The sequence below is a fragment of the Pelodiscus sinensis genome, chromosome 12, assembly GCF_049634645.1.
Source record: "Pelodiscus sinensis isolate JC-2024 chromosome 12, ASM4963464v1, whole genome shotgun sequence".
In the NCBI taxonomy this organism is placed as follows: domain Eukaryota; kingdom Metazoa; phylum Chordata; order Testudines; family Trionychidae; genus Pelodiscus; species Pelodiscus sinensis.
The window spans coordinates 8,184,462-8,198,777 of NC_134722.1; the positions used below are offsets into that span (position 1 = coordinate 8,184,462).

At 43.0% G+C, this 14,316-nt stretch overlaps 1 protein-coding gene across 4 annotated transcripts in view; it reads right to left on the minus strand.

Annotated features, from left to right (window-relative positions):
- Nucleotides 1-1,954: 1,954 nt before the first annotated feature.
- The window catches only part of USP10 (ubiquitin specific peptidase 10), an 89,876-nt gene continuing 77,514 nt past the window's right edge, over nt 1,955-14,316 (minus strand). For all 4 annotated transcript variants that reach the window (XM_075939978.1, XM_075939976.1, XM_075939977.1 and 1 more), the window contains 3 exons: nt 10,209-10,353; nt 8,266-8,331; nt 1,955-3,011 (listed from right to left, as the gene is read on the minus strand). In XM_075939978.1, the coding sequence (XP_075796093.1) occupies nt 2,824-3,011; nt 8,266-8,331; nt 10,209-10,353 (399 nt within the window). In that variant the 3' untranslated portion in view covers nt 1,955-2,823. The remainder of the gene's footprint in view (nt 3,012-8,265; nt 8,332-10,208; nt 10,354-14,316) is intronic.

A 14,316-nucleotide genomic window follows, 5' to 3' on the forward strand; every position in this document is an offset into this window, starting at 1 on the left:
GATGGATTACTGTGGTGGTTGTAGGCTCTTATGTTTAAGACTGTGAAGAGTCTCATTGCTTTGCTGGATCAGGTTTTATGTGAAATAATAAGATTATTATCTCACTGCATGCCCTGTTCTAATAACTCCATAATAGGATGGCTGGTGTCAGTATAGGAAATTTTGTAACTCTAGAACTCATGATCCAGCTTTTTTTTTTTAACGTCACTATAGTTTTTGTAGCATTATAACAAGGTGAAATCTTAAAAACTATGAATATTTTGTGTCATCAAATTTGGAAGTCTTGTCACATATAGAGGTCACATTTGCTGGTGTTCATGATTCAACAATTGATCTTTGTTCAAAATTTGCAAAATTCTCCATCAAACAATACCATTCACTGCTCTTCTCTAGGAGCAATGGCTTTGGGGCAGTTTGTCTGGTATACAAACCTACTGGTTGGGCAAGTCCGGTTCCATGGGAATCCTGCTTGGTTCCTGGTGGAATTTCATCAAAATCAAAATGTCTTCCAAGTTGCGTTAGATCTCTTCCTATCAGCTCTAACAAACAGCTCCATAGCAAGTTACACACATCCGAACCACTCACCATTTATAACAAACTATCTGTAGGGATTGTAAAATGCTCTCGCCTCTGAGATGGGGGACTCCAGCAGTTGGAACAGTGCATAGCAATTCCTCCCAACAATTCAACACAAAGTGAAGAATCCAGCTGAAGCAAGAGTGCAAACTTAGGGAGAACGTGGTTATGCAAAGTAGAATTTGGCCAAATCACGGGGAGCATCTTTACCTCATTCTTAAAATATTACAGGATTAACAGTCAAGACTTCCTTTTATAATATCCAAAATAAGTTTTCATCCAGTTTCACTGAATATAATTATATGACTAAAGATCTGTGACACTTGCAGCTAAGGAAATACAATTTTTACTTTTTAATGTTTAAATAGAGGAAGTATGTTAAAGACGGAGAATCACATTTGAACATATAATGTATGCTCACCGTGTTAAGTCACTTGCAATCTCTCCTATTGCAACATCAGTTAATTTTCTCACTATCGGGGAGACGTAAATGAAATTCTGAGAGAGGCAATCAACATTTTCTCAAAATTAAGTGTAAAATGTTAATGTTCCTCATCGAATAAGTGTGGACACAAAGGCCTGTTTAACTTCCATGAAAACATAAGGTACGGAACTCCTCTTCAGATAAGCGCTGAAAGAAGAGATTCTGAAAGCTGAAGCTATGATTATCACTTTCCCACTACTCCATTGTGGCTGTGGTTACCAAAGCCTTTTTTTGTTATTAACAACTTTAACTGTCATGCACAGGAGCTCAATCCTGGACCAGAACCCCATTATGTACAATGCACAGTTAATTGCCTTTTGATGAAAAGGCCAAATAGCACAAAAGGGCTGACCAAATACTATGTTAATAGGTGAGCTATGAACACCTTAGAACTATGAAAAAGGCAGACTGGTCAGTTCCTTCAACAAAAAGAAAAAGCAGCGCAATCACAGAGAAGTTGGATGGAAAGCAACTGTCCTGCCTGTGCCAGAAAAAGAGAAAGTGAAAAACTCTAGGCAGCTTAAGGAAATGCTACAGAAATTGCCTGGAACATAAGGCCTAAAAATTAAAACAGCCACTTCATTTCAAAAACGTGAAAGGAAAACAGAGGATAAAATACACTTTTTCCTTCAATTTGCTTTGTTAATGCAAAATTCATTTGACTGAGGAGTTATGAGGTATTTAAAATAATACTTTTATTGTAAGTACCACTGCACCTCTGAAAGGCGGGAGTCAGTACTTAAATCCTCAAAATAGGATCTTCTAGTGTCCTCTGAACTGGGGTGACTTTTATCCTGCTAAACAGCACTATTTTCTAATAGAAAATGCATAGTAACTATACGTTAAGAGTTTCCACTACGGACATTTACATTCAAAGAAAAACAACCCCACAACTTTAAACCAACTTTGTGACTTTTATTGATGGGCGACAACTTTATACTCCTAGGTATCACTAAACTGTGTACAATTAGGAACTCAACATTATAGGAGAGCAGACAGCAAAATTAAACAAAGCAGACTTAAAGAAATATCAATCTTCATTATTTTGCCCATTTTTTAAAATCTCATGTACACAGAAGCATAAATGCAGTTTGAAATCTCTTAATAGCAATAAAGTTACAATCACCCATCTATATAGACTAACATTTTAACTCCAAATATTTGATCTGCAATGTGTACTTAAGCAGTTTCTCATCGCACAATTATTAAAATGTGTTGTTTTCCTATTAGGAACCAGCAACTCTGCATTTTGTACTTTTGTACATTGTTTTAAAGCACATAGAACCATTGTCTCCTGATACACATTGGCTCATGTTTTGCCATTTATCAAAAACTGCAGGGGGAGCAAAGAGTGGGTTTTTTTTTTTTAATTTTTTTTATTTAAGTAAAGATAAAACTTATTTTCACAGAAATCTACAAGTTTTGTTGCTGGTGCAGGGTTTTCTTTTACTATGCAATTAGAAAGTGGGAATCAAATGCAAACCCCCTTTATCATCTTAGGATTCAGCATTAACTCATTTTTATCTTTTTGTGATTCGTGAGACTGTCTTTCAGCTAAATGACTTCATTCTGAAAAGTCAAAAGTCAACACACAAACTATGTTGTGCACGACCCCCAAGGTAGTTTCCTTTTTCACTCTATCCCATAGTTGCAAGGGAAAAAAAGGATTCACTCAAAAGAGCATTTAAAGGAGGAAAAAAGTTAGTGATAGTTGGCATTCTACAAAGCAGGTATCTTGCACACACAGCATAAAGAGGGAAGTTTCACAGCAGGTCAACTCGGCGATAGTACAGGAGGTAGGCTGTGCGTTCAGCAGACGGCTTCACCACCTGATACTGATTTATCACTTTGACAGCCTGGTCATCAATGCGTAACCAGCCATTAAGACCAATTTGGAAGACATCTGTAGTGTAGTGGCCACCAGTCGCACTATTTCCATGATGATAGACAACTGCAAAGAAATAAGTCAATGTTTATATTTTAAATGGTATTAAAACATGAGTACACATTTACTAAGATTCTTCTTTAAGTTCACAATTCAAACAAACTTTCCAACTCCCATGAGATCAAGAACACAATTTGTAAAGGGTTCAATACTTACACAAGAAATAAATCACAACTACATGTTGAGAGGCATGTTTAAGTTATGCTTACACAAAGGTCACTACTAAAGCCTTTACAAATGCCTTCGCAAATATACCGGCATTATCTGTATGACGGCAAATACTGTCTATTTGCAAAGAAAAAAACCTATTTTGATACTGGTGATGTTTCACTGGAAGCATACAAACTCAAGATTCTAAAGAAGTGAAAAATAATATCCTTCAGATCAAGTGGCACAAAGGTCTTATAAATATTATTCATTTACTACAGGACGTTCAGGGAAGCATTTACTTCACAAGAAAAGACCAATAGAATTGATAGAACATCTTTCTGCAACCATTAAACAAAGCTTCCAAAAATTCTTTAGCACTGACAAACTTAGTAAATTGATTAGAACAAAAATAACTGCTTGAAATCACCAACATTGTTGACATTTGTCATTTTAAGTCAAAAGGATCTTAACTATTCACTCAGATTGAAGTAGGCACTGTATCAAACACTCCGGTGACATAAACCAGAAGCCTCTGAATCAACCTTCACAAATATCTAATAAAAACTTGTCTTCAAACACAAAAAGAAATCATGAAACTTTACAGTATCAGAACTTTCTGTTCAAAAGAGTTTCTATTACAAACATAAGATACCCCCGTTTAACCCATTTCATTTTGCCTAATGTGTGGTTTCACATTGCAAAATTGATTCCATCAGAATCACAGAACACTAGAACTGGAAGGGACCTTGAGATCATCAAGTCCAGTCCCCTGTCCTCACAGTAGAACCAAACACCATCTAGATTGGGGTGGGAAATAATTTGACAGAGGGCCACTCCCAAGATTTTGTAAAGTGGTTGAGGGCTGCACTCTTCCAGGATATTAATGGAGCAATTTCAGAGTCTAGGATGGAGGTTGGATGCAGAAGGGAGCTCGAGGGAAGGGATTGCTGTGCAGGAGGGAGAATAGGGTCTGGGAGGGAGTTTGGGTGAAGGAGGTAGTTGTGACCTAGGGCAGGGAACTGGGGTACAGGGTTTTGGGATGTGACCTAGGGTTGGAGGGGACTGATCTGGGGCAGGAGATTGGGGTGCCTATGAGTGCAGGAGGGGGGAAGGAGGAGAGAGGGTTGGGGAAGGGACGGGCTGGGGTGCCAGAAGCAGGCTTTGGCTGGGAGGCGCTTATCAGCAGAAATCTGAGGCTGGAGTGTCTGCTGCAGGCTGCTCACTGCTCCACATGGCTCCACTCTGGCTATGACAGGGAAGGGGAGGGGAACAGAAGGGAGGGGGAAGGCTTCCTATACTGTCCATACTCCCAGCAAAAATTCTCTGCTCCCACTGACCAGGAATTGAGAGATTTGCTGAAGGGGGGCGGGGGCGGGAACAGCATGAGCCATCTCACTTCTCGCTCCCCAGGAGTCTGGAATGGAGAACAGCAGGCCTTTTAAAACGTGAACTGATCTCTGCCTAAGGGTTCCAGTGAGGCTGTTGCAGGCCGGATCTGGCCCACTGGTAGCTTCTTGCTCACTCCGATCTAGATCATCTAGGTCAAGGATTGGCAACCTATGGCTCAAGCCAAATATGGTTCTTCTGGAGCCCCAACTCAGCCCACCTTATGGTCCCCTGCAAGACTGGAACACCAGCGCTGGCTTCCTGTGGGTGGAGGGAGGGCACGGAGGAGGAGAAAGCCTCAAGCCTCCCCCCAGATGCAGTGTGCGGGGGAAATACGTTGCCTTTTTCCTTCCCCCGGTGGATGGGGAAGCAGCAAAATGAAAAATGGTTCAGCATGCGCTGCCATTATCCTTCCCCAAAACACATTTCTTGGAGGCTTCTCCTGTGAATTCTTCCTGGGAGTAGCAGGAAGCCATGTTACATGGTGCCTGCGATGCAGCATGAAAACAAGTGTCTCTCCACCTCCTCATGCTCAAACCCTGCACACACCCCTCCCCCGAGCAGACAGCCTGCCCCCAAGCCCCTTCCTGCACCCTGGCTAAATACCCTATGCCCTGGCCAGAAAGCCTGTCTCCAGCCCACTTCTGCCCCCTGCCCAGACAGCCTGCCCCCTAGCTGCTGATGCCCCCTGCATACTGGCCAGACAACCTGCCCCCAGCCTGCTCCTGTCTGACCTCCCTTGTTCCTGCCCCTTTCCCCTGGCCAGACACCCTACCCTCACCCTGCTCCTTCACCCTACCTCCCACCCAACCTTGCACCCCCAACCCTATCCCATTACCAAGACAGGGCTGCCACACCCCTCATTTTTTGCCCACCCCCGAGCCTAGATGCCGCACAAAATTCACTAATACTGGAACCCCAGAAGAGTAAATCTGTCCTGAGGCCTTGAACCTCTGTCTTCCCTTCCCCCACCTCTCTCCACAGGGCTAGAGCTCCAGGGGAGTGAGGTGTTTTGCTGGGGAGGAGGTGTGGGGGGGTTTGAGTGGTTTTTTGTTTGTTTGTTTGTCACTTGTATGGTCCCTGACTGATTTTTCTGTGGCCCCAACCCAAAAAAGGTTCCCCACTCCTGCCATAAATTAAGACAATGTTGAAACCTTTTGTGTTGGATATAATGTTTTACTTTATTTAAAAATGAAACCTGGCCAACAAGCTATCAACTGGGGCCCAGCCCCCATCTGGCTGCAGCATCATAACACTTACACCAACCTTGAGCCCATCATACACCTGAAACCCCTGTCCTGAGCCCCTCGTACCTCCACATCCCCAGTCCCCTGCTGTAACACTCCCCACATCCCCAGATGGAGGCTGTGCGGTGCTTAGATCCAGCCTGCCAGGGGCTGGGCCCAGCAGTTGGAAGCCCCCACAGCACAGGGGCAGCAGATCAAAAAAGGCTGTGCACCACTGGTAGACACACATTCTAAATTAGAGTCTTCATTCGGCCCATGGCATGCCTTGATCTAGCCTGCAAGGTGCAAGGCGAGGCTCCCTCAGCTGCACAAGCTAGTACTGGCACTCCAGCCACTCCCTTCCAGACCCCCACCATCACCCAGCTCCTGCCCACAGTCCACACTGAGCTCCTCCATCCCATTCCTTCCAGACCCCACATGCCCATCGCAAATCCCCCACCCCATCCCGCTCCTGCACCCTATCTCCCACCCAGACTCCACACCCTACCCCCATCTTGCTCTCCTTGGAAGCACCCTCCTGCACACTGAACCCATCAGTTTTGGCCCCAACCCAGAGCCCTGGGGGCCCTCACCAAATATACTAGCCCCCAGCCCCCAGAAGAGTTAGTTTGGATCTGAGCCTAGATGCCTTCCCTCCATGGGGCTGGAGCTTGAGGGGAGTGTCTTTTTCTTCCTGTTTCTCAGCTGGGGGCCACATCTGTGAGGGATTTTTTTCCCCTCCTTATTTTGGGGCCAGGTCACTGAGGATTTTTCTCTCTTACTTGTATGTGGCACCCAGCTGATTTTTTTGTGGGTCGGTGGCCCCTGGACCCCAAAAAAGGTCTCCACTCCTGTTTTAAATTATTGGTATATTAGTGAATGTCATGCGTGTAAAGTTCTGGACTGACAACAATGGAGACTGAAATGGTGTATGGGGCTACAGAACATTCACAGAAGATGAGGCAGCAAATGCAAATTTCCTATATTGTTTTATCCAGGCTCTCAAACTTGGTCTTGGAAAGCTCACCACACAGGTGAGAACTGTTTCACTATAGTAATTGGTGCTCTCAGTTAAGTCTGCCCGTTTTCATAGTGCCTTCTACAATCTGCTTATACTGTCAATGCAAAACTAAATCTGAACTAACAAGTCACACAAATGCCACCAGAGCCGGAACTAACCAGATGACCTAAAAGAGGAAAAGCTCCAGTCCTCTGAGCCATTCAGCACATTTTTTTCTTCTGATGTGAATACAAATAACCAAATGCAAGTTGTAATAATCTAGGTATACCTTTTAAAAAGTATATCAAGATTAATATTTTGTTACATAATAAAATGCTTCTGAATTTTTACACCAATTTCCATTCTTTAATACTAATATTAATCTTTCATCTAGTTCTTTGATATATGCCTACCATAAAAATGTCATTCTACAACGGACAACTCAATGGCACTTGTATTTCACAAACATTTTGATATTCAAACATTGTCAAAAGTACTCATCTTTAAAGTGTTTAGAATGATGCAATGAACCAACATCAAAGCAGCAATTTTGAAAGAAATTTAAAAGTTACTCTACAAGTTAGTGATGTGTGTCAAATATAGCCATAAAGGTGAAGCAATATCTATTTTATTATTCAATTTGCATATCACTAATAGTAATTTGTCATCACTAACAATTATACTATACAATTTGTATTACCAAATCTTTTGAGTTCATTTATGATACTTAAAACTTAACCTCATTGAAGAAAAATGAATACTGATGTACACCACTTAAAGAGCAGACCTATATGCATCTTAATATTAAGGATGTTCAAAAGTGGGCAACTGACTAATCGTGTAGTTGATACTATTTGTATCAACTACACGATTAGTCTACAAGGGAAGGTGCTCTGTCCTGGCTCATGCTGGGGCCAGAAGCTATCCACGCTGCGGCGCTGAAGTTTAAATGTCGTAGGAGCCAGGCGTGCAAGCACCCTGGCTCCTACTATCTTTAAACTGCAGAGCTGCAGCAGGCATAGAGCTGGGACACAGCCGTCTTGGCTAGTGCTAGGTCCCGGCCTGCTGTGCCTCAGCATTTTAAATGTAGTAAGAGCAGCCTGGCAACAAGCAGGGGGGAGGGGGGAAGGAAAGACTGGGCGGTGGGGGAGAGCAGGGTGAGTAGTCGACTACTTACTTACATCCCTATTTAATATAAGCTTTCGCTGTTGCATTCTTTCACTGAAAAGCAAATATCTGTATGCCCTGTGCTGGATGGATCTAGTACAGAACTATGGTCCTACGTTACTTAGGCAAAAGTTAAAGCAAGGTGACAGTAATGACTTAATATGAATATTCAGTAGTTACGTGTCACTTTTCACTAGAACATATTACTCCTGCAAGTTGCATCATTTTAATTTAAAGTGAGCATTTTATAATTCAAGTCAGCAGTAACCACAGGATTTCTACAACCAGAACTGCTATGTATATTGCAATATATATATAAATTGCTCAATACCTGCAAAGAGCCGGTAGGTTCTTTGGCCTTTAAAAATCTTGCTTTTCACACCTGGAGATAGTAACTCTGAAAAAGCAAAAGTAACACATAACAAGCTAAACACTTTTATGCTAACAGATGTCGATGGATGTTTATTTCCAAGAAAGAATAAAATAGTTTTTCAATTAAAGCTTCCTACATCAAAGAAATGGCTGAAACCTAGGCATGATGACTCCAAAGACACTGGAATTTTTTTTGTGGTGGGAGACAAAGGGGTCAACTTCTAGTTTCTTACTGCCAGAGCACCGGCCTTTGAATATGGTGTTTCAAGAAAGAGTACCATTCAAAGCTACCTCAGGGAAACAGAGGAGAGGGGAAAATAGGCTAGGATACCAATTATCTCCCCTGCCACACATCTTGCTGGACTATGAGAGGGACAGACTGTAAACTGCAAAGTGTAAAGAATATAGCAGTTGCCTTTCTTCACCAAAGCAGCCTGCAATACACTATAAAGCATGTATCTTAAAAACAAACTAACAAACACCAAGATCAAATCTTACTACCTGATAAAGTAAATACATCATTTACAATGGCATCCCTACATAATTAGCCTTGCAATTTCAAGGTACAGGTTGAACCTCCAGTCCAGCACCCTCGGGACTAACCAGTGACAAACCAGAAATGTGCTGAACCATGGGAGGTTGATATTATCTAGCAGCTTCCACGGCTTACTGGGCTCTTAAAAGACATGTAGGGGTAAATTAAGAGCTAAATAACAGCACAGAACACAGAGCCAGGACTGGTGGCTATAAACAAATTTTATGGGACCTCCGGAAACTTGGCCACACCCATGATAAATGGACACATGGCTAACTAAAATCATGCCGGACCACAGATACTGATGGACCAGAGAGTGCTGGATTAGAGAGATTCAGCATGCAAACTGAACGTATTGCAGACAGCATTATACAAATGGTCACTTTGACTGGTTGACTGACCAGTAACATCAGAATAAAAAGATTCAATGCAGTATGGTACACATTATTATGTTTATATATAAAAATCACTCACACTGTAAAAATCAATAGATCTTAAAATTTAAAAATTGACTAAACTTTAAAATGAATTAACACTTGAAATCTGACCTGTTTGACCACTTTGATGTTTTTAGTTTGATTTTAGTTTGGTCTTAAAAAAAAGTTTCTAATTTCTCTTCTCCGGCCCAAACAATGGTTTTTATTACGGTGCTTTGCACCACCTCTTTGGATGGATTTTGAGCTGAAGTATTATTCATTATTTAATTAACAGCAGCCTTGCCTAGGCTACACCAATCAGCTAATGGCACTGTATGAACACATGGTACACGGTCATCCCTGAACTTTGAACAACTTCCATTCTCAGGCCCCAATTCTACACATTGCACTCAGCTGGACACTGGACTTGCATGAGCCTCCACTGAAGTCAACAGAACTGGATAAATGTTCCAGGGTCTGCCTATGTGAAGTTCTTTGAAGAACTGGGGTCTAAATTAAGAAAGAACATGCAGCAAGTTCTGTAAAAAAAAAAAAGCCGGAACACATCAGCTCGGAGTATCACTGGACTGGATTCCCCTAATCCACAGCCAGCACAAATGCAAAATAAGGCATGCAAGATTCATAATCTAAATGAAATTTATATGAAGTTTTCACATGTATACCTCCAAACAGGAAAAAAAACCAAAACTTCTCCTAGACTGAGCTTGCCAAAACTCGCTATTATCCTTTGGAAATCATAGAAAATTCTGTCAAGTATCAGAGGGGTAGCCATGTTAGTCTGAATCTGCAAGAGCAACGAGGAGTCCTGTGGCACCTTATAGACTAACAGATTTATTGGCATATAAGTTTTCGTGGGCAAATTCCCACTTCGTCAGATGCATGTCTTTTCCTCAAAAGAGAAAGAAATAAAGTTCTATTTAAGAGCTTCACCTTTACTAATTTCCAGGTCAACGGGATACTCAATATTCTTGATAAGCTTCTGACATCCACCAGTTTTCTCATACACAAATCTTTTGAGGTGTAATACAAGAACAGGAGGGAGTTCTTCTAGGGTCACCCTTCGACTGATCTCTACCTAATACAGACAACACAAAAAATGCATTACAATTATATCTTAATATTAGGATCAGTAAATCTTGAAGACAGTCTATCTTTTGAAAATCAAAGGAAGGCAACATGACTAAAATGTGTAGAACACAAAGTTTATCTGAAGTATGTCACTTAAAAGTGTCAGTATTGTTTTAGTTTTTGGACAAATATCCCATTGTTTGCACACTGTAAGCCTCTAAAATGCATTGGATTTTTCCAATGAAATATTAGGTTAAGGATGAAATATTACAATTTAATATCATGTTCTTGTGTGGTCCTATTAATGGGAGTTCTTTAATTTAGGGAGTGAATATATATTTATGAAATTTAAAACTGGTGGAAATGAAGGTGTTCAATACTAAGATTTAGATTTTCCCATGAATTTGTCTGACTTTACAGCAGGGGTGTGACTTTTTTGGGTTGGGAGCCACTGACCCCCAGAAAAATCAGTTAGGGGCCACACAAGCGAGAAAAAAACCCTCACTGACACGGCTGCCCACTAAGAAGAAGACAGACACTCCCCACATTGCCCTCGTGCACCAGAGTCCAGAGGTAGATTTTGTGTGCTCCAGCTCCGCAGTGAGGCAGCAGGGAGGGGGAGAGGAGGAAGAGGGGGCTGAGCCTTGGGGCAGATCCAGGCAAGCTGGGGGCCACATGAGGACCCCCACCCCTGCTTACAGGATTACTTAACACATTCTTGAATTGCTAGATATAATAGTATCAATGAAAGTATACATCACATACAGAGTAGTTGCAATATTATATCACATCATGTAGATTAAGCACATAAAGATCATGACTGATGGATGAAACTTAAGCCACTGATTTGGTAGATGGAGGTTTGCATTGATGAATGTAAGATGGGAACAAAAGTTATTGAAGATTTTTCTGGTGCCTCCTTTATGCTACAAGACACTTACCTGTAAAGTACAAAACACTGACACAAGTTATGAAGAACCAGAATTTACAGATGGTTGAGTTCCATCGTGAACATGTTTAACTACTACTGTAGTCGGACTAGGACAAAATATTTGTAAACTCAACACCACCCTAAAAACAAGAGGGCTTTGACTAATATTTTGTCTTCACTCTGAATAAATGTCAATTTGTACTTTGTGTGTGTTCAAATCATACTTTTAACACAGTGGTCCTAAAACATTTCAGGGTTGCATTGTCGGTGCCCCACTCCTGGGAGCTAGCCTGCAACTCCTGGGGGGTGGGGAGGAGACACGAACAAGGGCAAGGAGCTGGGGTTGGGAATGGAAATGGAGCCCCAGATGGGGACCAAGGCTGGGAGCATTGTCGGGGCTGCAAATGGAGCCCTGGTCAGGTCTGAGGCTGGGGTTAGAACTAGAAATCATGACCGCAGCTACATGTGGGACAAGAGGCCCAGGTGCCATCTCATTCCCCCCCCAAATATTCCCCCATGCTTCTCTGGAGAACAAGTTCCACAGTTTATGGACCACTGTCATTAAGTTATCTGGTCAAAATGATACACACTGTTCTTTCAATCTAAATATATTATTTGCCAGAGTCATATTCTAATGCTGAATCAAAGAGTGGTTAAATTGTAATGCAAAATACTGAATAAAGAAGTCTACTGTGAATTCTCTCTGATAACACCATCATTGTCCCAGAAAGTGTCTGCAGTTCAAAGATTGTAAACACCCAAATCTACATTTATTTTACATGCTTTATTTAATTAAGTGCTTTATATACAAATGAAATCAACAATGGCTTCCTTCAGTCTCACGATGGCTAGTGCTTTGATAAATAATTTGACTATTGTACCATTCACAGAAAAACTCCTGAATCTCTCTATCCCCCTTCCACCAAAATGCTAGCTCCAACAGCAGAAATCTTCCCTCATTCACAACAGATCCCTTCCATCCTCCACAGAATTATTATGCTGAGATACTATATTTCCCTATATACCGCATCACGAAATGTTGTTTTATTGAGAGCTCACTGAAGCCCTATCTATCTACACAGACACCATTAGCTGCTACATTAAAATGAAGACCTAAAAAAAGAAGGGCAATGATGAATAATGTATTGGACTAGTGCTGTGAACTACCATTGATTAATCTTTAAAGAGCATTTAGTACAGTAGGGGGAGAGAACCTTTTCTGGGTTGGGAGCCACTGATCCATATAAAAATCAGCTGGAGGCCACACACAAGTGAGAAGACAAAAAAAAAAAACCCAAAACCCCCAACATCTCATTGATGTGGCCCCTGACTGAGAAGGGGAAAGACACCCCCCACATTCCCTTCACACACCAGAACTAGTAGATATAAGGGGGCCCACACTAGTAGATTTTGTGTGCTCCGGCCCCACAGTGGGATGGCAAAGGGCTGGAGTGCCAGCACAGGTTCCACGATGCTGGGGGGAGTCCTGAGCCTTGGGGGCCACATTCAGTCAGGACGGGGGCCACCTTCAAACCCCGGGCCTGAAGTTCCTCCCACCCCTGGTTTAGAAGATTTCAAGTACTATTTTAGTGATCTCCTCCAGAATTAATAGGTGGGATCAAAACCAGTGTTCCCTCTAAACTGAGAGAAGCACAGCTTCACCAAAAACTCTTTGACAAGGTCCCTCGCCCAAAGGCTGTTATGTAAATTAAGTTGTCATGCGATAAGAGGGAAGATCCCCTCATGGACTGAGAACTAGTTAAAAGACAGGAAACAAAGGGTAGGAATAAATGGTAAATTTTCAGATTGGAGAGGAGTAACTAGTGGTGTTCCCCAAGGGTCAGTCCTAGGACCAATCCTATTCAATTTAGTCGTAAATGATCTGGAAAAAGGGGTAAACAGTGAGGTGGCAAAGTTTGCAGATGATACTAAACTGCTCAAGATAGTTAAGACCAAAGCAGACTGTGAAGAACTTTAAAAAGATCTCACAAAACTAAGTGATTGGGCAACAAAACGGCAAATGAAATTTAATGTGGATAAATGTAAAATAATGCACATTGGAAAAAATAACCCCAACTATACATACAATATGATGGAGGCTAATTTAGCTACAACTAATCAGGAAAGAGATCTTGGAGTCATCGTAGATAGCTTTTTTGAAGACATCCACGCAATGTGCGGCAGCAGTCAAAAAAGCAAACAGGATGTTAAGGAATAATTAAAAAAGGGATAGAGAATAAGACAGAGAATATCTTATTGCCCTTATATAAATCCATGGTGCGCCCACATCTTGTATACTGCATACAGATGTAGTCTCAAATCAAAAAAGATATACAGGCAGTCCCCGAGTTATGTCGGATCCGCAGTTACAAACGGGGCTTTTCTCGCCCGGGAGGACGGGAGTGGCGGGATGCCCAGATGCGCCGCGGTCCGCCGCCCCCGTCCTCCGGGGCGAGAAAAGCTGCTCCCCGTCTCCCTGGTCTGCTGTCCCGCTGCGGGCGTGCTCCAAGGCTTTGCTCCCCGTCTCCCTGGTCTGACCAGCAGACCAGGGAATTGGGGAGCAAAGCCTCAGAGCACGCCCGCAGTGGGACAGCCGCGGCACGCCTGGACTGTCCCGCTGCCCGCGTGCTCTGCGGCTTTGCTCCGCGTCTCCCAGGTCAGCAGACCAGGGAGACGGAGCAAAGCCGTGGAGGACTTGGGTGGTCCCGCCACCCCCGTCTCCCTGGTCTGCTGGGGGTGTGTGCAGCTTGTGCTCCCCCGCCCCAGCAGACCAGGCTTTTCTTGCCTACCCCTGGGGTAGAGCAGCTGGGGGCTGCCGGGTTGGTCCCTTAGCACCGCTCCGGACCAACCCGGCAGCACCCCAGCTGCTCTGCCCCAGGCGTCCTGATTCAGCCGCTGCTGGTCAGTTTCAGCAGCGGCTGAATCAGGACGCCTGGGGCAGAGCAGCTTGGGTGCTGCTGGGTTGCTCCAGTAGCGCTGAGGAGCCGCGCTACTGGAGCAACCCAGCAGCACCCCAGCTGCTCTGCCCCAGGCGTCCCC